The sequence below is a fragment of the Colius striatus genome, chromosome Z (assembly GCF_028858725.1).
Source record: "Colius striatus isolate bColStr4 chromosome Z, bColStr4.1.hap1, whole genome shotgun sequence".
Lineage (NCBI taxonomy): Eukaryota > Metazoa > Chordata > Aves > Coliiformes > Coliidae > Colius > Colius striatus.
In genome coordinates this window covers 72,317,128-72,343,640 of record NC_084790.1, presented here as the reverse complement: position 1 = coordinate 72,343,640, position 26,513 = coordinate 72,317,128, and the positions used below count along the sequence as shown (strand labels likewise).

Sequence of the window (26,513 nt, the reverse complement as noted above, 5' to 3'; positions counted from 1 at the left end):
CACAGTATTCCCTACTGCCAAGAGACTAATCCTGTCCCTCGTTTTAGCAGCCCAGCATCATAGCTGGGGTGTTGGAGAGCTGTGTGCAAGGAGTTCTGAAGTTCTGCCTCCATACTGGTCACAAAACATCAGGAAGCATTCCTACACACTGGATCTCCATTGTCTGCACTGTCAAATTGTTGATCTGTGGCATGGCTTTGGCCAAGGCCAAGCAGCACTCTTTGAAAGGACTTCTAGATGCAGTTCAGAACTTCTAGATGGTCAGTTTAGATGTGGCCACCCTGATGTGGAGACTCAGATTTTTAAAAGTATGGATGTGAGTCATTGCATATGCATTCACCACAGGGTCAGAAAACAGTCCAAGGGGTACTTAATTTACTACTGATATAGAACGAGCCTTAAAAGTAGCATTGTTGTTCAGGAGGTAAGTTTTGTTCTTTTGTTGCTTCAAAATTGCATTTTCTTTCAGACTTCTCTCTTTTTGTAGAAGCTGTACATTTGTTTGAAACTTTCCCAGCATTTCTTTGGAAACTGAATCCTGATATCAGGAAAGCTAGTGTGCATGCATTGGATTTTCAAATACTTGTTGAATCTTAATTTGGCAGAGGCTCAGAAACACAGTTAATACTTTCATGTAAAGTTAAAGTATTGCCATCAGAAGACCTCATGTTGAACTCCTAAGTGTCTTCAAATAGTTGGGCAAGATGAATTGTGTAGTTCAGTTTACTACAGTTGTCACTGACATAAAACTGTAAGATGAAGATCAAGTTTCAAACTTGTCAGCAGCCTATGAGGAAATATATACCAAGTACAAAGCATGTTATTCAGTCAAAGTCTGAGTTTGGATGGAAGTGATACAAAGCTTGCTTCCTACTCATCTTTTCTTGTTTACTCTTTGGAGGTAAATACTTTATAATTATCTGTTTCAATTAAAGAGTTAGGTCTATTTTATTATTAGGACTAATGCTCTCTAAGCAAAACCTGATTGTTTTTGTAGTTTGTCTTAAACTCTGTTCTCCAGGAAATAGATTTGAATGACAGCGAAACTTTATCTGACTGTTCTCATCCCTCTACTTGTAGAGCATTTGCTGATCCCTAGATATATGTGCAGTAGTGAGACAAATGCAGTGTATGTGCTTCTGTATTAAAGAAATTGCCTGTGTTTGGTTAGCTTGCAAGTGTAGGTGAGTGACACCAGAATATTTGCAGTTTTGTGGCTGAAGAAGAATATCAGTTTGCTTTGTCTTTCTGGAATGAACTATGAATTGAAATAGCATTTTTAGAAGTCATGCAAGATGTTTTCCATATTGGAGTGTATTTTTTTTCCCAAGGTTGTAATTGATTCAGTGTGTTTGTAGTGCCAGTTCTCTCTCCTATGGGCCTCAGCTCTAGTGTTTATGGATTTCTGGTCTGGGTCTTGAACTTTGTATAAATGAAAAACTTATTAGAAAATGAGAGTATAAACTTAATATGTGTATGCAGCAAGCTTATCAAATTCAGAAAATCAAAATTACAGATGATGGTAGGCATGTGTTTATGGGACCTGTAGTTCTGAAGACCAGAGGTCTTGCGTGGGTGTTGGATACAGGTTTTTTGAGAGGAGTAACTCAGTCCTGAATATAATGATATTATATCTCAGGACAGTGACAACCAAATGTTGATCATTCAATCAAATTCTAGGAACCCAATTCACAACTATCCCCACATACTGATGTGGGAGCAATTCTAGTAATACAACTAGTTTTAGATGAGCTGCTTCTAAATGATAGATGGTGGTGTAAAGATTTTCTACAGGAAAAATCAGACGTCTTGCCAAAGAAATAACTCTTGTTTCTTCTTATCACATAAGTGAGTAAGGTTTTATTATTATTTTATTTCTCAATAAAGAATCCAAAGACTTGACTTAGCTGGCTGGTTTTTTTTATCGGTAACATGGCAGACCTAATGCTAACATTTCTCCAACATCTTCATAAGAATATTTTCAAAATATCTGAATTTCTCCTTTTTGTTAATGGAAGAGTCACTTTTGTTATGCAAACTTGCTGAAACTCCTTAGGAAAGACATTAACTTGATAAGTTTTGTTATCTTTACCTATTCTAAGCTGAAATACTCATATGTTTTGTCTGAATTGGTACCAGTAAAGTGAAATGTCCCTCTCTTCTCACTTGCCACCTAGAAAGGGGAAGCATTTAGCGTCTGGAACTGTAACATGTGTGTTCAAGTAGGATGTGCATTAAATGCTTTTTGTTTGTTTTAGGATTTCTGGCTTAAAAGTAGTGGGAGAATCTTTTTCTCCAGCATTGCACCTACAGTTGGAAGAAAGCTGTGGGTCTCGAGAAAATGATGTGAAGTTACTCAAAAGAGTTGTGGATTATGTAAGTGTCTCCATAGCAATTAAAATATATTATTGCCTTTTGAATGTGAATAATGAATGAAGTGCATATGTGTGGGGAGGCCTGTTGGGTAACTTGTTGGAATGTCTTGCAGGAATGCTCTAAGAAAGTCAGTTTCTTTGCCAAAGGTAGGGCTATGTTATAGAACATCTAACCAGTTCTTCCTGAGAATGTTTGTTTATGTATATAGGACTGGATAAAAATATAAGACCTTTTACTTAAGAATTATTTCTTGTTATGTACTTAAAAACTCAAGTTAAACTCAAGAGCTTAGAAAAATTTTATGATGTTTATGAGAATAAAGGCTCTCATTTGGACAGAGTTATTGTGTGTTTTAACAATTTGAGGTCTAGTTTTCTGTAATTTTCTTAGTTTGAGTCCATGAACTTGCTTGTTTGTGTGAAGAATCTCATGTTTCGTATGTCATCTTTCTTTTTTATCTTCAATATACATTGATTATCTTTTTCCCATATGAAGGAGATGAATGTTAATGAGGAAGTTCTCTGTTTGAGATGGCAAGTAAACAAGACTACAGAACAAAAAAGAAAACCTGAAGTTGAATTCCTTGAAAATATACTTAAATATTATTTAATAGCCAACTTAATACAGCATTTTGGTTTAACTACTTGGAGATGAAAGCTAAAGAAGCTACACACTAACTTGTTTAACATGTTTGTTCTGTATTAAAATTAGAGATGATTTTTCACACCCTTCAAAACCTGCGTTTAGGAAATAACTTAATTATTCTGATACCAAACTCATAAAAGTTAGTTATATGTATTTGGTGATCAAAGGGATATGCCATCAGTCATTCCCAGATTGACAACTGCTGTGTTTTCTTTTATTTGTAGTGCATGAGTAGTGGCATTGCGTTAACCCAGGCCCGCTATCTGGAGAAAGAGGAAAAATGTCTTCCACCCCCCAGGTTAGTAGAAAGCCGATACATTGTTCCTCTTTCTTGGATATGACTCAACCTCACCATTGTATGAAAAGAGATAATGTTCAGTCGACTGGATTAAATAGTTGGCCCTGTAAAAAAAAAAATGGGAAAGGCTTAATTTACTGTAAGAGTGAGGGAGCCCTGCCACAGGCTCTCCTGAGAGTTTGTGGAATCTCCTTCTCTGCAAATTTCCAAACTTGTCTGAACATGTTCCTGAGTGAACTGGTCAGGGTGATCCTGCTTTAGCAGGGGAATTGGACTAGATGATCTCTAGAGGTCCTTTCCATACCATTCTGTGATTCATTTTGAGGTGTATTTTCAGTGACTGTTACAGGATACTAATACCTCAAAGTATTAGTATTAGTTAATACCTAACCCTATCAAAGCTACCTGAATCTCAGTGTCTGTTACCAGGCATGTTTCTGTGAGCTACACATCTGCAGAATTGAAAAAGATACGCATAAAATTTCTGTTGTGTATCGAGGGGAGAAAAAAAGCAGTCTGGTAAATTCGCTTTAGTCTTTTGTCTGGTTGAATTTTAATTCATAGTAATTTCTGTAGAGACAATGATCTTAATGTGTTGAAATTAGTTCAAGATAAATCTAAAGCTAAAAGCAAGGAGTAACATTTACTCTGTGTGTTCTGGGCTTGTGTTTTTTCTAGTATTCGAGTAGTGATAACAGTGGAACAAACAGAACAAGAACTGGACAAAGCTGCATCACTCCTGAAGGAAGCTGCACAGTCTGTACTGAATTAGACTGCTTTTTGGATTCTTTTCTCAAGTGATCAGAATAACTGATTTACACTGTATAGTGACTTCACTTTAGATATTCAAATTCTTCCACTGATGGCATTGAAACCTGACTAACAGAATTGTTCTAGAATGGTACAAATGCAATGAGGGAAAGAATGCTGCATTTGGTAACTGGTGAATGACACAGTCTACTTGCAATTTAAACTGTGATGTTTGCTAACCATTTCTTAGAAGGGGATATCACTGTTTCATACAAGACTGTCATAAGTTGCATCTTAAGTTTTAAATTTATTTCTTCAATGTATAAATGTTTAAAAGATGTATATGAACATTCTTTTTTCCCTAAAAACATGTAAAATGTGTTGTTTTCTCTGCATACCCTCAGAGTGTAGGAACTTTATTTAAAGAAATTTCAAATAATTATACCTTCCTGCCCCTGAGTGAAGGTAGGCTGTTCCTAATACTGACAAAAGGGAGAAAATGCCACATTAAGAGACAATTTTGTGCTATATTACATCATTTATTATTGAATTATAGGAGGAACTTCAGTTCTCTTTTGTGTATATCTTTCCCTAACCATTTTTGAAAGCCAGTTTTTAAGAATGTCTGGCCAGAGAATTCCACGATCTAAAAGATAAAGTCAGATTAAATACTCTCTGCTTCCTGCATTTCATAGGTAACTTTATGCATGTTTAATAATTATGGGTAAGGATTTTGGTATTATTAACTTTTAAAACATCTGAACTGAAACCTCTGAATGGTGAAACTGCTGTATTTCTGTGTTCAGGAAGGGGAACTGTGCACCACTCCTGAAGGGGATTCATGTGCAGCATGAAAACTGAAACAGTCAAAGTGCTCTGAAGCACTGAAAAGTGGTGTGTGTTGTTTTATCTCTAGATAAAACTCTATCTTCATCTCTAGACGGGAAGACTCTCAGCTGCTAAGAGTATAAATAGTACAAATACTACTGAAACAACTCAACACCTGCACATAAAATCCCTGTGTAGTTCTAAAGCACAGACAGGTGCTACATGGATGGACACTTTACACCAGTCAGAGGAAATCAGGAAAGAAGGATGGCAGTAAGGTGTACCTTTTTGTAAAATAAAAACTATAGCTTATATTTCAGGGTTTGCTTTAAGAATGCCCATTTTAAAATTTTGTATTCTGCCTGATCTGTATTCTGGGTTGTTTTATACTTATGTGCCTTTTTGGTTGCTGCTACAAGGACTATGGGACCATTTTTGAGAACTGTCATTGTTTAAATGGAAAGCTAATTGTTTGGTTCAGATTTTTACTGTCTTGTATATGGTTAGATTTTTGTAGCACAATCAATTGTGTTTTGTTGAGTGTTCTGAGTCAGATGAGCGTAGTCTGTGTTGCCTCTTTCTGTTACCTTAGAGGAACCCTTATCCTAATATGAAAGAGTATTCCGCTTTCCCTGACACTTCCATTTTGCTCTAATTTTGAGTAAAAGCCTGTGGGAAGCCAACAATTTAAAAGAGAAAAAATGTGGGGAAGAGAGCTATTTCAGAGATTGGAACTGGAATGTAGAACAGTCAACTTTCTCAAGACCCTCAGAGATTGTGGGAAATGGAAATTAAAACTTACCACTATGCTTTGAGCTTTTGAGCTGTTTTTGATTTCACAATTGAAACCTAAATATTCACATAAACTCAAGTATTTGATGTATAAGATGGGAACAAATGAGGTTCTTTGATTCCCCTGCAGCATAATAAATGGTTTCAGAGTTGAAGGTAAAACTGTGAAGATAAGCAAATTGCCACTTAGCACTAAAATACTTGCAGAATCTGTAACTACTTGCATTTTGGTTTAAGTTGACTGCAAATAGGGGGAATTTGTTTTTTTAATGCACTTTTGAGAATGAGCAACGTTCTTCAGACACATGGGTTTGTTTTGTTGCTTTTATTTTTCCTTTTTGGTAATAACACCTAAATTGTCAGGAAGCATGGTGAAATTTCTGGCAATTTCAAAGCAGTGACTGAGTAGTTCTAATGAAATAAAAATTTAAGTATGCTGCTAAGAGATACTGTCATCTGCTTGTTTTGGAATGCACATGCCCAGCAATAGAACAGCATTAGAGCAACTGCCTTTGCCCATTTTGGTTGTTTACGAGCATGTAGAAAAGAAGCATTCAGATCACACTAAAGTGACTACCTTAGGGTACTGTTACATTGTGTGTGTTACAGACAGGTTATATAGATTGTCTCTGAGAAATTAAGACACTTAGGAGATGTAGGTGGTGAAGAGAGATATCCCTGGTCAGTTTAAGCACATCTGGCTCTCTTCATTTTGGCTTTTTTGATAAATGTCTCAGACATGGCAAGAAGATATGAAGGGAAGGGTGACTCTTGTGAAGGGAAATGATGCTTGGGGTTAGGGACAGAACAGGTGATTCTGGTTAAACTTCTGACATTAAAAAATCAGGACCCTGTTAAAGTGCCTAATATTCTCAGTGCTCTAGGCTGATAAATTTATGAACAAACCTGTTTTAGTTGCTTTGTGATTATGTTTGGATGAAGTAGAACTTTTTCATCGCTTTCTTCAGGTGTAGGGGCTAAGCTGAGGTCTTGGTGAATAAATGGAAAGCAGCAGGATACTGTGAGGTGAATCAAACATGTAAGGGCCTCATCCTGAACTTCAAAGTTTGTATTGAAAATAAATATCTAGATTCTTAACTTTTATTCAACTTATTTACATATTTTGCCCTGACAGGTATTTGGAACAGAATTTCAGCTGAGTGGAAGTACCAGGATACTAAATAGTGATAAAAGAATTTTTTTTTAATTTATTTTACTGAAGATTCATATCTGCTAGTTGAGAAGGAGTATATTTTAATAGTAATAAAGTGCCATTTTTTTTAATTGTCCTGGTGAGAGCAATCGTTTGCAATGTGTGAGGGCTGGGATGAACTGGTAAGAATTTATGCTTTGAAGGTATTTTAGCTTGAACAAACATGTCTTTGTGATAGAATATATGTATTATATATATTCTTTTTCACATATATAAAAAGAATATATATATATATTCTTAAGGGTATCTGTTTTCCTTGAATAATTAAAAATAATTGATTGTTACTTCTGTAGGTTCATTATTTTTATAGGAGAACCTACAGATGCCTTTTCTGGTTATTACAGTAATCATTCATTGGGTTGATGAAATGCATAAGGAGAGTATTAAGAAAGGAGAGATATGGCTAAATAATGTTGATTTTAATTTTTTTTTCACTTTTGAAATGTGATCTCAGTCACTGAACAGAATAGCATACTGTCTCCTTTTTATCAGTCCATCTGGACTTTATTATTATTTTAAACGGGATTGTGGAGTTTTGGCATTCACTGATCTATGAAGTTGCTACCACAAGAGTGTCTTGCATCCTGAGATGACTCAAAAAGTGTATATGAGCTGTAAATGTTTAAACAGAGGAAATACTTGCAACTAACACAAAGCATTTGTACACTAAACTCTTTCAGTGTCCTAATAAAAGGAAGTGTATGGATAACATTTCTTGTTGTGATTTTATATTCTTTGGCAGTTTTCATGCTAATAAGATAATGGACTTACTCTGTCTTGCTGTTGACGGATTTTTTTCAGATTTTAATTTCCTGTCCAGTGTGTGCTAGGTCATTGCAAAATATGCATAATAAAAGTCACATGAACTAATAAATCAGCAAAGCTGCAGACTGGTGGAAGGAAAGCCCAGGGAAGATCATGGAAGGGCAGTTCTCTATGTCACCAATTTACAATACTTAGGTAGCAGATACTTATGGAAAACTGCTATTGGAAACTAGACACTGGCCAGATAAAGTTTTGCAGTGACTCAGTATAGAATTTCTGATGTGTCAACACACTCTTGAGTCCAGATGAAATATGCTTCAGCTTTGAAAGACATTTGTGGAAGAAAATACCACATTTTTGCCCTCTGTGTTACATGGATAAGATGTCTCTGTTTACCTCTGCTATTGGAGGTGTTAGACCAGTCTTTGCATGCTCTTTGGATAACGTAGCTACATTTTCCAGGGGACCCAATGTTGGCAAAAAGCAGGAAGTATTGGAGTCAGAGAAAAAAACTTAAGTAAAATTGGAAATGTATAATCCAGTGATTAATTTTTGTTTGATGCAGGCCAAAAGTGAGAAGATGATAATCTCCCACTCTGCTAAGTGCTTGTCAGAGTGCGTGTGGAGTCCTGTGTCCATTTCTGGTCCTCACAATTTCAGAAAGATGAGGACATGCTGGAAGGGGTCCAAGGGAGGGCCACGAAGATCTCCAAAGGGCTGGAAGGAGGACTGAAGGATTCAAGTCTCTTCTCCTTGGAGAAACGAAGGCTTGAGGAGACTGCATCATAGTTTTCCAGTACTTAAAGGGCATCTATGAAGAGGGCAGAGGTGCTCCCTTCACAGGGAGCCACTTAGAGAAGGGCAATAGGTACAGTTAGGCCAGGAAAGGTTTTACTTTGACATAAAAATACTTTACGCGGAGAAGAACAGACAGTCACTGGAAAACAACCTCCCCTGGGTTATAGTGGAGTCCTCATCACAGGAGTTTTCAAATCAAGACTGGGCAGGGTGCTGGTCAATCTCATCTAGGCTCCCTTTCTCACAAAAAGTTCTCAAGGTCCTTTCCAACCTAGGCTGTTCTGTAGTTCTATGATCATATCTCAAGACAGGAAATGGCAACAATTTTTGGTACCTGTGCAATGGGGTTTCTTTTGGACCAAGCCCTTTGATTACCAAAGTGTCACAGGACATGATGGGGTGAATGCAAGCATAAGCATTAAGTGCATTACAGCAAGTACATGTTAGACTGATGCTATAGAGAGGTGATGCAAAAGGTTACAGAACAGCAGCACTTCACAGTGATGCAAGAGGCACTTTTGACTATCAGTTTTCAGTGGTTTGGGCTTTTTCTGATAAATTATTTTCTAAAACAAGATAATGAAATGGCTGCTATGTGAAGTTAATTGCTGAAATATCAAATATTAACTTCTTTGGTTTACCTTTGTCTAGGATGATGTTTTTTTAAGAAGCTAGCTTCTGTTGTGTTTGTCGTGTTTGTACTGAGTAAAGCTTTGCCTTGGTGTCAGTTGTGAATGTAAGCTTTAGTTAGAGTCTAAACAGACTATAGTACTCCTTACCTTTCTAGGCAACGTTTAGGTTTAAAATCTGGGTGTATTTAAGTGGTCTTTAAAGTACTTGGTATCATGGAATACTTTAGTAGCTGAATTCTTAATTACAACTGTTCAGATGGAACAGTTTATTGGTAAAAGACTGTAGATCCAAGTTTGATCCATCTGTAGATTTCCATGGTCCATGTGCACACATAGAGTTACCAGCAAACAGAAGTCAGCATTTGCAATAATAATATTCCTGTCTTCTTCATGAATAAAAGAACTACATGGAAGAAGTTAAGCCATAGGCATTACTGTATGCAGATTGTTTTACTGAAATGTGTTGGTTTTCAAACTTCAGTAATAATTTTAAGTACTTTAATTGACTATTCCTAAAGTGCTGTCTTAAGAATTTTAAAATATTTAAGGATTTTAAAAGATCAGAACTTTTGTTTCTTGAAGCTTTTACTATTTTCTCTACCTCTGTTTTCTAGTCATCTTCCTGCTTTTTTTCCCTGTTTTCCAGGATAGCCACCAAAAAAACCCATTGTTAATTCCTTGAAAATTACTTAAGTGGTGAACGTTTGGTACACAGAAGACATTGTTTTAGTGATTATGTCCACATTTCCTAAATGTGGAGGCAAGTTGCTGTTGTCTGACCGACAGGAGGCAAGGGATTTGCATGATATTGGGAGTTTAATATAATGATAAAATGAATTGGATTTATTAGGGGAGGATTCCATTGAAAACATGACTTGGTTTCAATCTAGTTCTGGTGCCTATCTGTTTTTGCTGCATAGAGCTGAGGAATGCTGTTCAATTCACAATGCACATGTACTTGAGGTATGAGCATAAGTAGGAGTGTGTAGAAATACATAATAACTCTTGTCAGTGATCACCTCTGTACAGAAGGCCAGTTTTGCCATTTTAGTAAGTTTTTACTGTTTGAAACCATGGAATTAAGTGCAAATAAGATATCACAGCTGCAGTGTCAGACATGCTGGCATTACAAGTAAAAAATGGAAACATTTTTTGAATGTTACAAAGTGAAGGCAGCAGAATAGCGAAGTTCAGCATGGAGAAGGGCAGGCTGCAGGGACACATCCTGCCAGGACCTAAAGGAAGTCTGCAAGGAAACCAGACAGGGACTTCTTACAAGGGTAAGTAGTGACAGGACAAGGGAAAATGGACAAGGATGGTGAGGCACAGGAACAGGTTGTCTCAAGAGGTTTTTCCCATTCCTGGCAATGTTCAAGGCAAGGTTGGATGGGGCTTTGAGCAGCCATGCCTAGTGGAAGATGTTCCTGCCCATGGCAGGGGGTTTGGAACCAGATGATCTTTAAGATTTCTTCCAGTCTAAACCATTCCATGATTCTGTGATTAAGTGCTGGTTAAGAGTAACAAGCTATAGGAATACAAAGTGCTGCAGTGGAGAAGATAAGACAGCAGGATCCCAGCTATCATTAGTAATGAGACTAGGTTACAGAACTTAATTGCTACCAGAATCATTGCTCACCTGTGTTGTTCCACCCAAGTTAAAGGAGTAACAATACGTGTTGGAAAATGGTGAGCTTGGTTCTGAGCACTGGAAATTGTTGTGTATCAGAAACTGTTTTTGTTTGCAAGCAAATAAAAGTGACAGTGGTGAACCCTGCAGCAAAATTACATACAAGTGCAAAATCATAGAAACAAGCAAGTGGATGAAGTTTTACATACCCTTTGGTGCTTCGGGGAAGAATTTGATATACAATAACAAAGGGAATTTATTATGTCTCTGTACATCTTTCTATAAATACATGCTGGGCTAAGGAAGGAATTGTAAACAGATAGATGAAAAAAAAACCCAACCTCTTAAAACTTCTGAGCAGAGCTAAGAAATGGTGGCAAGGTTTGAACAAGTTTTGGCTACTCCGGCCCTTAAGTTGAAAAGTTAAGCATCTGTATGCTGCATTGGCCACAGAGATGGTCTATGCAGCAGCAGTACAGAAGAAAGGTGTAGAACTCATGAGTGAAGGAGTTCTTGTCACGGATGGAAAAACAGCAGCAATGTATACCTTTAGGGTAGTTTACTGTGAAACTGTTGATGGGCAGCATGAAACTTGCACAATGCCAAATCTATTCAACTTTTGAGTATCTTATTTGGGAACCGAAGAGACTGACACAGCCCTTTATTTCCAGAAAACAGGAGTACTCACAGAAGAGTCTTAAGCTACTAGTAGGCAGGTTTGTGTGTTTGTTTATTGTCCCTTAAAGTGGTATTGATGAGGAGACAAGTGGAAGAAGAGCATCTAACTGTGGAAGCAGGCTGTTCTAGCTACTGTATGTCTCTTCAGTAGAACATAGCCCAAAAGGCTATTGGTTAATCCTGTGCCCTCCTCAGACATCATGCTATTGCTTTTGACAGGCATTAATGGCAAAGTTAGAAACATCTGTGTTACAGGTGATGCTGCAACAACTTCTAGACCAATGGATAAATTTAGGTGCTCATCAGTTTACCCAAAGAACCTAGAGGTAAAAAGGGCTTAATTTTCAGGTTTTCTTGGAAGATCCAGATGTGGATCCTATTGTGTCATTGTCACTTTTCCTGTGAAATTTTCCTCTGCCTTGCCACTATGAATTAATTCCTGAAGTTCATGCAAGAATAAGCTAGGCTTCTCAGAGAGCATAGAAGCATCACACTTTCACAACAGGCTTAGGATGTATGACCTTGTTTCTTGCCTATTTATTCTCTGCCTATTTGTTTTTGTGAAGTGTTTTCAGTATAGACGTTTTTCCGAGAACGGTGTAAAACTGTGGGATGTTCCTGTGCAGTAATGGGATATGATAGACCCATGAAGACAGGCCTACATAAATTCACATAGAAGTAGTTAAATTAACAAACTTGTTTTCTTGCCTGCTGAAAATTATGTTGATGATGTTTTTTCCCAGTTAGAGGCACACAAATAGCAAAGCAATGTGCTCTGCAGCTGGCAGAAATATTTTGGTGTGGTCAGTTGCAGTTACTCATTTTCATAAATCCTGCATCCACTTGAAATGTCTCAATTCAGAGATGAATGGAAATACATGTTATTACTTTGATTAGAAAAAGTGCTCTGGAACAGACAGAATGTTTCCTTTGTTAAAGGAAAATATTTCACTGCTTCTGGTAATTAAAATAGAAATTTAGGGGATTTGTGCATGTAAGAGAGAAAATGTGTCTTCATTTTCCCTCACTTGTTTCTCATGTTTTTTGTATACCAGTAAACATTTAGAATACGAATGACCCCCTACGCTTGAAGAAAGTGCAGTTAAAACTTCACCTGCTGTTAATGGAGTCACTGTTTTCTGATGGCAGATGTGGAAGTACATTTTACTTAGGGAAGCACATAATCTTGTATGTTATCACCAGCTGAAACTTTAATTTTTGAAGCTGAGCCTCAGGTATGTAGGTTTGTCACGGAAATCTTAAGCAAGTGTTTGCAGACTTGACAGGCTGTCAGTTCAGTCATACAGGGAAAGAAAAACTTTTAAAGTTAGCAATGAGATCACATGTTGTTTTCTTCACATTCATGTTCACTTAGAATTACAGGGTTTGTGTTTCAATTTTGAAGACAAGCCAATCTATGTAGCCTTTAATTTGTGCTAAAGTTTATTTTAAGTACAAATACCAGGGTTTTCATTAATATGGGAGAATCCTTGAGGGAGAATTTTGAAAGAGCTTGACAGTGTTGTCTGTAACATACAAGCATGAGAAATGCAGAAGTGGAAAGCATTTGGCTCAAACCTGTGTCATTGTCCTGCACCCCTGTTTCTGTCTGCCATAGGACTACTGCTACCCAGAGACTGCGAAGAGTAACAGGATGCCTTGTGGCATAAAACTGCATAAAACTGTGGTAACTTACATGGTAACCTTTTTCTACAGAAACATTCTACTTGTTTTCACTGTTTAGCTAGATAAGCTCTCTGGCATCAGTACTTCAGAGAGCACTTTAACTGGGATACCTCCCAGTTAAGTTTGATGCATCATGTAATAACAATAATAACAGTAAGAGTATGGAGAATCCCTACCTCTTGAGAGTATTTATTTCCATTGAAGTTATGATTCCACTGACTTCATGCATTTGTTACTGCTAATACTCCCCCAATAAGGGAAACTGGTCACCTCGTGGTGTCTATAAATTACTGGTTTTGATCTGCCTGTACACCCTTTTTAGCAAGGTAAGCCATTTATAACCCTAAAAGCTGTAGGATCAGAGCATTTGTGTTGCCGTTCTGATCCTAATCCAGAACCTGGATCAAAGACCAATTGTTTTGGATATTAATGTTACTTTTTTACCGTTGGAACACCAATGTGTCTAATTGTGATTGGGAGACTTTAAGCTGTCTTGTCTGACTGAACTTTTAAGGGTCTACCCAGGTTACTTGTTTCCTTTTCCTTGGGTTTTGGCCTGTTGCAACTATTTATTAATATGGGTTAGAATAGCTTTTCACTCAAATAAGCAAAACTAGACTTATGAGATTAATCAAAAGTTACTCTTGAATCTTGAAGGCTATGAGCAAGTTGCTGTTGAATATTATGTTGAATCCTGTTAGTATTAACTGCTGTGTTGGTTGACTTCAGAACTGTAATATGGGAGGCAACTGTGGTATAACAGCTAGATCAAGAAAACAATACTTTTACCCTCAGGCAGGTAGTTGTGTTTTTGACCCAATATCTTCTTTAATCATTTAGCTACACAGCAGATCTGAGAAGGTTCCAGATGGAGGGTGAACCTATGACCCCTTGACATAAAATCATCTATGATACCAGCTACACCATCTGTTGGTCATAAAAACACATTCTCTATCTTTCCTTGGCTCTTGTGTTACACAAAACCTGAAGGGCGATATTTGGAGCTGTTCTAGTTTATCCATGCAATTTAATGCATAACACATTTTCACAGAGAGAGAGAACAAAGTACAATAGCACTAAAGTTCCATTTACATTCTCAGTCAGTGAAAACAAAAATGAAAATAAAAAACAGTTGTCTGAGTCATTATTTATATCCAAACTATGGCTTCAGCTGTAGTTTCTTCCCAGTCCTTGTGATTTAAACAAAACTAAAGAGCAACTTCCACCATCAGCACCCTAGCTTCTTGAGGGCTCTGAATCGAAAGAAAATGTGTACTAGTTAAAACAGAGGAAGATATTTGGGTTTTCTATTTTGATATATTTCTTTTGTGTACCTCTCCATACACTTGTCCACAGACTGGACAAGTACAAGTGGCTATGCTGAAGATAGAAGAAGAAATAAGTAAGGGCATGTCAGTCAGTCTAATAAAGTCTCAAAGACACAATTCAGATATGTTTTTCTTTTTCCAGCAGAACAATTGAGCATACTTTCTGTTGAACATCTTGGTCTTAAACATGCAAAGGACTCAACACCAGACAGCTTTAACACTCAGATTGTGTAGTGCTCATCTTATTTCTATATGTCACTGTCACTGTAAGCAATGCAAAACACATCTTATTGTCTGAAACCTCCTTCTTCTGTGTTTGGAAACTATGTTAAATACTAAGGTTTGCTCTTAGGCTTCCACATCACTTTTTGGCTCTCAAAATGTTAGAAGTAATGCAAGCAAAATTTTTCAGAGAAGACTTCACTGCTCGATTAGAATGGAAGGATTTTTACATGAAGACCTGAAAGTCAGTGGTATGAATTTCCATATCGTGATCTCAGGTACAGCTTTTATTTCCCATGCTGACACAATTTCTATAAAATTTTGGTCAATCTCCTCATGGTTTTAGTTTCTTCACCTCTAAACAGTTGTTAACACAGCTTCTTTCACTTTGGTTGGCATATGTTAACGTTTCCATGAGATTTTGAAAACCTCTGAACCAGTAAGTTGTGTAGTACAAAAGTATTTATTGTGACATAGATCTTTATTTTCAGCTCTTGTGTCTTCCGCCTGTGTGCCACATAATTAAAGCTTTAGAGGTCTTTGGGAAACAACTATTTTGTCTGAACTCCATAACTTCTGACAGACCTGTGTAAATACCAAATTATAGCCACATTGACAGTAAAGCTTTAAGTTTAAACACGTCAGGTTTTGAAGGTTATGGTTATCAGTGTATGTATTTCCATCAGAAGACCGTCTCCTAAGGTTTAATAAGAACAAATAAAGCTAGATGGAGTAAAACCAGTAGAATTACATAGTATAAATGTTAATGTAAAATATACTCTTTAGAAGGGAAAATAGTGAAAGATCAACAGATGTGTATTGGGAATTTTCCTAATTGGCTGTGCTTTTTTTATCTCAAAGATCAATGCCATCAGATTGCAACAATTTTTCCTATGTATTGTAGTCCTGGAAAAGTTTAAATGTAAAGCTTAATCCCTTTGTTGGAAGGTATGCATGTTTTTGTTTATATAAAACTTAGTGTTATTACTTTTGTTAGACATGTCGGATTAAAATTTGTGAAGAAGGTTGTAGAATAGTTCCGATGTGGATACTGAGTATCTTTTTAAAACATTTCAGATTTTATTGTTTCCATAACTTTTCAACTTCATTCAATCTTTTGTTTCAAGTCTCCTCAACAAATTTTAGTTATGATTGTTCAAATCTTCTTTGTAATATATTTCATCAGATTTTAAAGCAAATGCTGACAGCGGCAGTATTATACTCTGCGTACCAAGGGGATGCCACATGGTTTGAATAACAGGCACTCCTGCTGAGTGTGGATCAAATTAAAATTCTTGCATAGTCATACAAAATGCACTGATAGAAATCTGTCTTTAGATCTGCTTTTTTATATTTAAATGGATTATTTTAGAGTTTATCCTGCCACTGATGCATGTATGTGACTTCCACTAATGCAAATGTCATCTACCTTGACTTCAGCAAGGCTTTTTACACCGTCTCCCATTACATCCTCATCAGAAAGCTCAGATAGTGTAGATTGGATGACTCGATGGAGAGGTGGATCGAGAGCTGGGTGAACGACAGAGCCCAGAGGGTGGTGATCAATGGCACAGAGTCGAGTTGGAGGCCTGTGGCCAGTGGAGTTCCACAGGGATGGCTTCTGGGGCCAGTCTTGTTCAACATCTTCATCAATGACCTGGATGAGGGGACAGAGTGTAACCTCAGCAAGTTCCCTGATGACACCAAACTGGGAGGACTGGCTGATTCCCCAGAAGGCTGTGCTGCCATTCAGTGGGATCTCAACCGGCTTGAGAGTTGGGCAGAGAGGAACCTCCTGAGCTTCAACAAGGACAAGTGCAGAGTCCTGCACCTGGAAAGGAACAACCCCATGCACCAGCACAGGCTGGGGATTGACCTGCTGAAGAGCAGCTCTGCAGAGAGAGACCTGGGAGTTCTGATTGATAATAAACTGAACATGAGCCAGCAATGTGCCCTCATGGCCAAGAAGGCCAATGGCATCCTGGGATGCATCAAGAAGAGTGTGGCCAGCAGGTCAAGGGAGGTTCTTCTCCCCCTCTCCTCTGCCCTGGTGAGACCTCATCTGGGATACTGTGTCCAGTTCTGAACTCCTCTATGATTCCTCAGCTCAAGAGGGACAGGGAAGTGCTGGAGAGAGTCCAGCACAGTGCCAACAAGATGATCAGGGGTATGGAACATCTTTCATAAGAAGAAAGACTGCGGGAACTGGGGCTGTTTAGTCTACAAAAGAGGAGACTGAGGGGGGATCATATTAATATTTACAAATATCTAAATGATGAATGTCAAGAGGTTGGGACATCTTTCTGTTGTAGAGCAACAGGACAAGGGGTAATGGGATGAAGCTGGAACACAAAAAGTTCCATTTAAATGTAATGAAAAACTCTTTTACTCTACCATTTTATGATCCTGTGAGTCTATGAATGAAAGTTGAAAAAGCTATGGCTTCCTTCTCAGGAAGGAGACTCCACAACCCCTCTGGGCAGTCTGTTCCACTGCTCCGTCACCCTCACAGTGAAATAGTTTTTTCTTATGTTTAAGTGGAACTTTGTGTTCCAGCTTCATCCCATTACCACTTGTCCTGTTGCTAGCTACTATAGAAAGAAGAGATGTCCCAACCTTCTGACACCCACCGTTTAGATATTTATAAATGTTAATAAGATCTGCCCTCAGTCTCCTCTTTTGTAGACTAAACAGCCCCAGTTCCTGCAGCCTTTCCTCACAAGGAAGATGTTCCATTCCCCTGATCATCTTGATGGCCCTGCACTGGACTCTCTCCAGCACTTCCCTGTCCCTCTTGAGCTGGGGAACCCAGAACTGGACACAGGACTCCAGATGAGGCCTCACCAGGGCAGAGTAGAGAGGAAGAAGAACCTCCCTTGACCTGCTGGCCACACTCCTCTTGATGCATCCAGGATGCCATTGGCCATCTTGGGCACAAGGCCACATTACTGGCTCATGTTCAGTTTATTATCAATCAGAACTCTCAGGTCTCTCTCTGCAGAGCTGCTCTCCAGCTGTTCAACCCCCAGCCTGTACTGGTGCGTGGGGTTGTTCCCAGATGCAGGACTCTGCACTTGTCCTTGTTGAAGCTCAGGAGGTTCCTCTCTGCCCAACTCTCCAGTCAGTCAAGATGCTGCTGAATGGCAGCACAGCCTTCTGGGGAATCAACCAGTCCTCCCAGCTTGGTGTCATCAGCCAACTTGCTGTGGGTACACTCTGTCCCCTCAACCAGGTCATTGATGAAGATGCTGAACAAGACTGGCTCCAGAACTGATCCCCGTGGAACGCTACAGGTCTCCAACTCGACTCTGTGCCATTGATCACCACCGTCTGGGCTCTGTCATGCAGCCAGCAATCTCATATAGTGCTAAATAAACTAAATGAACCCCATGGAGTTTATTGTAGGTAACAGGAAGGCTAACTTTAAGGTCTTAAACCTCACAGTGCTCCATCACTACCAAAGACAAGATTTTTTTTGTTAGTTTTTGGCCTGGAATTCCTAGTAACAGTTGCTGCTTTTCTGCTATTTAAAGTATTGAAAGTGTAAACTAAAAGTAAACAACAAAAAAAATATTCCAGGAGAAGCATTATCATTGACTCAGTCATCTTGCTTATGAGGAATACATTTGTATTTTGGCTAAATTTTTATTGGAATTTTATTGCCTGAGAATATTAACGGAAACAGAAACTGAAAGTAGAGTGAACATATGCAGAACTCTGTGTTATCTTCTCCTTATAGCACTGCTAGTTTTGTCATCTGCTTGTACTTTAATGGCAATTTTTCCATAGAATTTAAACAAAAAAATCTGGGGTTGGGATACTGGTGGTTTGTTGCATTAGAAGATTGTGTAAGGTTATTTCAATAATGTACACACATCAGTATAAAACCATGTCTGTAGTACACCATTAATAAAATATACATGTACATAATATCCAGTCTCCCTGTTCAAGGAACTCAAGCTCTTGTTCACAAAGAAACTTCCTCAAGGATGTTAGCATCGTGGTGGTTTCACAGTGGACCCCTCTGCCAACAGTTCTGCAGAAAAAAAAAAAATCCATTTTTTTCCTCCCATTTTAAAGTGGAGAAAGTGTTTATTTCCACCCAGATGTATTTATTTAGGCGTGATTTTTTTTGTTTGTTTGTAACGCAGTGTGTGGCTCAGAAGCAGTTTACTCTGTTCTTGTTCGTTTCAGTGCAAGCAGCCCCATACACTGTAAGTCACAATATAACAATGTCTTCTGATTGATCTGCTGCCCTCTCAAAAGTACAATTATCTATGCTGTCTTTTCCTACTTCCTGATGAGTTAAAAATATTGTAAGTGTGGAAAGGCAAAGTCTAGACCACCGTTGTTTAATGTTACAGACTGAAGAACAGCTTTTCTGTTTTGTTGTCTGACTTAACTGCTATTAAACACTGAGTACTTCAGAACCAACATAGAGATAGAAAAAAATATTCTCCTCCCTTGTATTTGCTCTCCTTATTATCCACAACTTACAGGCAAGAGAAAAAGTGCTGTTCAGACTTCCCCATTTATCCTTGATATTCTCAAGGTGCTTGAGCTCAGAGTTGGAAATGAGCTGTGCCATTTCTCCACTTCCTATTTTTCATAGCTGGATTGATTTTCATGCTGCTCAGTAGTTGCTGAGAACCTGACAGAGGACAGTTGTGCTCGGGGACAAGTTTTGCCGGGCCAGCATTGCACAATGTTAGCTGTTGCACAAGGCAGCAACTGGCACATGCTGGGGCTTTTTAGATGAACTCTTCTCCACAAAAATGACACTGGTTTCTCAGATATCATCAAGTCTGTGCAATAGCTCAGAGCATCTGAGTCTAATTTAATTGTGCTGTTTAATTTAATTAGAGATTTGTTGTAAGAAGTTGATGGCTGCTGCTGCTATGGTTGGTTGGGAAAGAAAGGTATCAAGAAGTGTTCATTTAAGAGGCTTTCACAAAAAGCAGGTAGATACTTGTGTAGCACAGCAGCTGATGTTATGCAAGTGAGATAAACCTCCTTCAAAACCTCTGGTTCAGCAATTTCTGAACAGAATAGAAACCAAACTAAGTTTTCTCTCACGTTTTATCTTGGTCAGATTACAGCTGCTGGGGGACAACAGTAGTGACTGATCTGATAATCCACACTCGGCTGTTTACTCTCAGTGGGTAATGCTGACTGATGCCAGAGGGTACTGATCCCTGTAAGCAGAGCCTCAGATTAGACAGAAGTTCAGTTGCATAAATGAAACTCAAATCAGTAAGTATATATATTCTCAGACAATTCCTGAAGATGATGTAGTGCCAGCGAAGTAGCTGACTTGGTACAAAACTTAGGTTCTCTAATGAAAGGTGAAACAGTGTGCTTGCCTTCCGTCCCTTTTCTGTGTTGTGTATGGAGATAAGTCCTTGTCACTCAGGATAGTTACCTAATCTGCCCCTAGGCTGAGTTGAATACTTATCTGCCTTGGCAGATCAGACTGAGCTTGCAATTTAAACCTAAGACAAAACATGAATCATCTTTCTAATTATTGTTAGTCTCCAATCTATTTGCGTCTCGTTTGTGAATGAAAGGCGTAGAATGTAAGAGGGACGATGATAAGATCTTGAAGGGCAAAATATATTTAGATGAGGTTTTTATACATGTTGAATTTAAAGATCATAACTGCACAAAAGAGATTAAATAACTAGACATTTAAAAATCCACTCTAATGAAGACAAAAGTTCTAAAAGTGCGACAAAAAAAAACATAGACTCATTTTTTTGTAGTTGTGTAGCAATTAACTGTTTGGATTGTTCCAGTAAAGGGAATGATGAGAGGTAGAGAGTATCTTTAATTGAAATGGAAGTGTCTAACTTTTCTAATTTTTATAAAGTATGTATTTATAAGACAAAGAGATAGTGAAACAAAGAAGGAAAAAATACTATATAATATCAGCACTGCAAGATCAAACTAATTTGCTAGACAATTCAGACACAATGAAACCTTGTATATAAGAAAAAAGTATTTTGAAGTAATTTTACTTATTAGCGCTAAGCTACTTTTAATAGAAGAAGAACCTCAAGGATCAATATGGGAACTGGGAACCTCATTCTTTCTTTTCAGCTGGCTTTATAAATCTCTCTGGGGAGAAAAGGTTTTATGCAGACTTTGGAATGTTTCAGAAGTAGAATCCAATGTAATCACACCTTTCTTTGCTGTACTTCAGTTGAAGTTTCTGTCTATACTATTGACTAGTTTTGTGTGTGTGTGTGTTAGGCAGTTTTATTCATTCTCATACACCTAATCAGGTCCATGTCACTCCCGCAGTTTCCCATTCTTTAAGCATAATGCTCTGTGAATGCTGTAGAATAAATTGTTCACTTTCACTATCCCTAACATTTTAATATTCGATAGCCTGAGCTTTCATAAGTCTTAAAGTTCAGACTGTGGATGAAAGAAGGGAAAAGTGTGGCACACTGTCTTCCTTGGTGTTCTAGACCAAAGGCAAAACACTGGGAAGATATGCTGAGACCCAACAGTGGTCACTTTCTCTGTGCCACGGAACACAGACACATAGCATGGATTTTAGCTGTATTGGTGTTCCCACTATTGTTTCTGTGTGATCTTTGAAGTGTTCCTATGGTTGCTCTTCATCTTTTATGTGTGTCCACCATATCTACCCCTGAACTTAGGGGCAGCAAGGCAGAGGAGTTGCAAGAAACTTTGTCTGTGACATAAGAAATAATAGCTTGTGCTGACTGCTTCTAGTTTTCTACCAGTTTTTACTTCTTTCTCAACTTTGTGTTTGGATTTTAGGATTTTGCTTTTTTCCCTCCTAAATCCAAGGCATTCTTTCAGGCACTTTTTCCAAGCTTATAATGAGATGCCTCCCATCCAGACTGCTTTGAAATGCTCTTGGGAACAGAGCATACAATTTCTGATTCCTGTTTGTGGCCTTGAATCCTCATGTGCCAATATTGAAGATTACTTGTTCTCTAGCTAAGGTTGGCTTTAAAAAGCACCACCAAGACCATAACCCCACAAAACTCCAGTCCAAAGCAAAAATCTATTATCATACACAAAAAATTCCTCACCTTTTCTTTTTTCCCCTCTTCCAATTTCCCTCATAAGTGTTCTTCAGACACTGGCATGTACATCTGGTTCTCAAAAGAGAATTCTCTGTAGTCAGTAGCAGTTGAGTGCTGCCTTTTAAACTTTTGGTTCAGTTCGGTGTTTCTTCTGACACCTCATGTCTAGACGATGATCTTTCAAAATAAAACAATACTGTTTTGAAGTGATTTGCAAAGATCTGATGCATGTTGAAACTGAACTGTAATTTTATTCTTCATAGCATACCATTCCCTGGTGACCACATCCACTGGCATTTCTATGTCTGCTGCACTAGGAGAATGTTGTTGTTTTAGTGTTGCCTTGTAAAACTGCAGTACTTAACATAGATCCTAATACTGAGAGCCTGGGCAACGGATTTATAGTTCTATATAAACTTATTAAGTAACTTAGCGTGTTAAGGGCATATAGACACCTTTTTTTTTTTTCCACTTTGAAACCCATCAAATATTTGAATGTTGATGTGCCAGCTTGACAGACAGAACTTGTTTTGGAGTTTACATAAGTTACATAGTTAAAATTTTAATTGGTCATTGTTATTTCCAAAACCATAGTGTTCTAGTGCCATGGTGATGGCTCACATAAATACACATAAGCACTTCAGTACAACTAACAACACATGATAAAAAAAATTGCATGCAAAAAGAACATTGGTTTTATTTTTTGGAGTATGTGAGAGAGACTAAATGCCAAGATTGTACTTTAGTATAATAACAAATTCAAGGATTAGTTTAGCTCTAAACTAAATTAATTTAGACGTTCATATTCTGATGTAGTTTATATAATAGAAACCTAAATTCTGTTGAGATTCTGCTTTCAGTAAGTATTTCCCTAATTATTTTATGTGCAGGAATAACGGATGGAGAAGAGGGATGCAGCTTTCTCTCCATTTCAGTGTTTAAGACTGAGAGGATTGAGAAGTCATCAGTCTGAAGATGCTGTATGTTGTTCAGACCATTGGGAGAGTATGACTTTATAAGTTAGGGGAATCAGCTCTTTTTTTGAGTGTTTTCCTAACTTAGGAAATACATGAAAAGCTGTTTTTATTATTTCCTGTGACTCTAGACAGGAGAAATACCCTTGATGGTCATCTTTATTTAAAAGAGTGTTGAGGATGTGAATACTTGTCAGAATTATTTATTCTGTGGTGGTCCGAGTTCTGCGGTGATACTGCTTGATACGTATGCATGTGTAGGGCTGGAAACAAAAGTGAGAAGGGAGATGACTCCTGAAGCCATTTAGAAATGGGCTTTACCTTCTAGAGGTAAAATATTTCTTTCAAAATATTTGTTGTGGCAGTTTGAATATACATATATGTATGTAAATGTCATGTCTATTTAAAGCCTAATGATCTGAAAGTGTAGATGAAAACCAGATGCTATTTTGCTTCCAGTAGAGGAAAATGTTTCTGATGAGTATTTTTAATTTGTTTTTTATTTCAACAGTCACAAGTTTCATTTAAAAAAAAAAAATCAGCACTGCGCAGTTAGACTGTGAACACGCAGTTCTCTGAGAGGCTGGTCTACAACTATTTTTGGTTTTATTCAGTGATACACTATCTGATCAGCATGATCAGCCTCATAGACTGCCTACAGCTTGCTCAGTACCCAGGACACACAGCTGGGCTTTCCCATGTGCCTTCTCAGTTACCTCCCAAGACTCTCATGTTTGTTTACAGGTAACGGCACAGCCTCAGTAAGAGGGGTAGAACATGTCCCACTCTTCTGCTTAGTGCACTGTGGCCAGGCCACTCCCTGAGGACGTAAATGTTGGGAAAGGTCAAGAGCCCAGCTCTTTATATGTTCAACTGGTGTTTGCTGGACCAATGTGCAACACTGAGTACTATCACCACAGTTTCCTTTCAAGCTGTGCTTGTCATAAGACAGCAACTAAATCTGTTTGAGTGGTCAGAATCAGACATGGGTTGTCAAGCGCCTCAAGCATTATGCCAGGGGAGTTTGTGGACCTCTGTGGAACTGGGCATTTGGTTGCAATGGCTGTGGCAGCTCTGGCAATGTAGAAATACCTGTATGTGCAAGGAATGTTTACACCAAACAGGAGACAGCTAATGAGGTGTTCGAGATTAAAGAGGTGTATTTGGGGATTAGAAATTCAAACTTGGATGTCTGAAACCTGTCTGAATCCTATTTTGGATGCCAAAATCTCCTTTTCAGTTTTGACCAAGAGCGGAATTCTGTGAGATGTATTTTACCACTGCAGAAAGAAGCCCAAGAGATGATCCTGCAAAGTGAAGCACGTGGGTAACACATGCAATGATGTTTTCTGTGTTGCTTTCATCATAGGAGTAGAAAGACCAGGTGTGGAATTAATTTTTTGAACAATGATAGTATTGTCAATTAAAACTTAGTTATAGGAAAACTAAGACCTTGAAGTTTGAACCACATCGGATCTTACATTTTCTGTAGTTACTTTTGTTATATTTATTGTGAAAGCAGACACATATGACAAAGGGAATCTATCCAAATTCTGTGAGGGATTTCCAAGTAAGTTCACAGGCTGACTTGCAGCTTTGCCCGCTGCTCTCGACTACTGCTATCAGGCATGTACCATATGGTCATGCAAACAAATACATGCACAGCTTTTTCCTTGTCATATAGGGTCAAAACAGTTTGGGACCATATGCTGCAGAATGCAAGTAAGCACTCCAATGGCTCACATGAGTGAACAAACTCAGAAGATCTGTGCAGTTGCCCATGCTTCTTTGCCTGCTGTACGTATTTTTCTACAGTGCAGAGCAAGAATTTGTACTGCAGTTCTTTGCTGCAGTTACTTCATCTCAATTCTGCCAAATGATCCTCCCTGCAAATGTGAAATATGAAATGGCAGTTTCTGTAGTCAGTGGCAAAATAATTTGTGGCTGTGAAAGGCACTTGAATTCTTAATAGCTAAATTGGTCTAGTAGTTTAGCCTTCATAATATAACCAGTTTCTCCTGCTAAGCCAGAACAATAATTCACAACTGAAGCTTCAATCAAATATTAATTTATTCCCAAATGCAAAAAATATTTGGAACCATATCCTAGTTATAAAATAAGAATCATTATGCTTGGAAAAGACCTTTAAGGTCATAAAGTCAAACCACTAACTTCACACTGCCAGGCCCATCACTAAAGTAAAACATATTCCTCAGAAACTCCTCTATGCATCTTTTAAATATCTTCAGAATGATGACTCCACTACCTCCCTGGGCAGCCTGTTCCAATGCTGAAAAACTCTCTCAATGGAAAAGTTTTTCCTAATGTCCAACCTAAACCTTCCCTGGCACAACTTGAATTCGTTTCCTCAGGTCCTATCATTCATGACTAGAGAGAAGAGATCAACACCCACCTCACTATAGCTGCAGAAAATGACCACATCTCTCAGCCTTCACTTCTCTAGGCTAGATATTCTGTGAGATTTTTTTTGAAAACATCAGAGGAAAAAAAAAGCAAAATATTATTTCTTGAGAGATTTATACAAAACATGGACTAATTTATGCAAGCAAGTTTATTCCTCTCGTGTATTTGGAAGGTAAGAAACACAGCTGAACAATCATAACCTCCAGTGGAACATAGACTCAGAGTTTGTAAGATTTTAGGCAGGTAACTGCTACAGGCTTTAACCAATTAAACTTTTACATCAGAGTCACAGCACTGTCTCTGCTTTAGTTTCTTGGGCACACTTCTTGGAGCTTAGTTCATCTATTACTCTACATTAGACCACTAGTCTCATGACTGTAGTGATTTAGCCTTGGTTGGGTGCCAGACGCCCACCAAGTCATAGTGTTACACAACCTCTTAAACTGCACAGGGGAGAGAAAAATATAACAAGAGGTTTGTGTGCCAAGATAAGGACAGGGAGATCACTCAGCAATTAGTGTCCTGAGCAAAATGGACTCAACTTGGGGAGAAAAAGTTTTGCTTTATTAATGAACAATCAGAACAGGGAGATAAGAAATAAAACTTAACCTTAAAACACCTCTTCCCATCCCTCCCTCTTCCCAGGACACTCTTTCCTTCCCACCCATCAGTGCAGGGGATGGGGGTTGTGGGTTGTGGTCAGTTCATTACAGGTGGACTGTGCTGCTCTTTTTTCTCAGGGGGAGGCCTCCTCACACTTCCCACTGCTACACTGTGGGTTTCCTCCCCACAGGAGACAGTTCTTCAAGAACTTCTTCAACACTTAGTCCTTCCCGTGGGCTACAGTTCCTCATTAACTGCTCCAGCATGGGGCTTCTCACAGGGGCAGCTCCTCACATCTTGTCCCAACATGGGTTACTCACCAGGAGAACAGTCCTTCAGGTACCAACTGCTCCAGCCTGAGTCTCTCACAGGATCACAAATCTTGACAGCAAATCTGCTCTGGCGTGGGCTCCTGTCTCACCACAAGCTCACAGGTCCTGCCAGGAACTTGATCCAATGTGGGCTTCCCAGTGGAGTCACAGCCTCCTTCAGGCATCCACTCACTCCAGTGTGGGATCCTCCATGGGCTGTGAGTGGATCTCCGCTTCCCAGTGGCCTCCGTGGGCTGCAGGGGCACAGCTGCCTCACCATGGTCACATTAGAATCTATGTCCAGTGTCTATGTGCCTCCTCCCCCCCCTTCTCTACTGACCTTGGTGTCTGTGGAGATGTTGTTTTCACATTCTCACTCCCTTCTGCTGCTGCTGCAGCTTAGCAACTGCACAGCAATCACCTATTAAGAAGTGTGTTTATCATCACAATCAAAGAGTAGATATTGCCAGAATTGTGAAATGAAATAAAAATGGAGGAA

At 38.5% G+C, this 26,513-nt stretch overlaps 1 protein-coding gene across 1 annotated transcript in view; it reads left to right on the top strand.

The window, feature by feature from the left end:
• The window catches only part of SPTLC1 (serine palmitoyltransferase long chain base subunit 1), a 41,219-nt gene extending 33,606 nt beyond the window's left edge, over positions 1-7,613 (top strand). The window contains exons 13-15 of the mRNA XM_062018911.1: positions 2,259-2,376; positions 3,246-3,319; positions 3,998-7,613. Of these exons, the coding sequence (XP_061874895.1) occupies positions 2,259-2,376; positions 3,246-3,319; positions 3,998-4,091 (286 nt within the window). The 3' untranslated portion in view covers positions 4,092-7,613. The remainder of the gene's footprint in view (positions 1-2,258; positions 2,377-3,245; positions 3,320-3,997) is intronic.
• Positions 7,614-26,513: the final 18,900 nt, after the last annotated feature.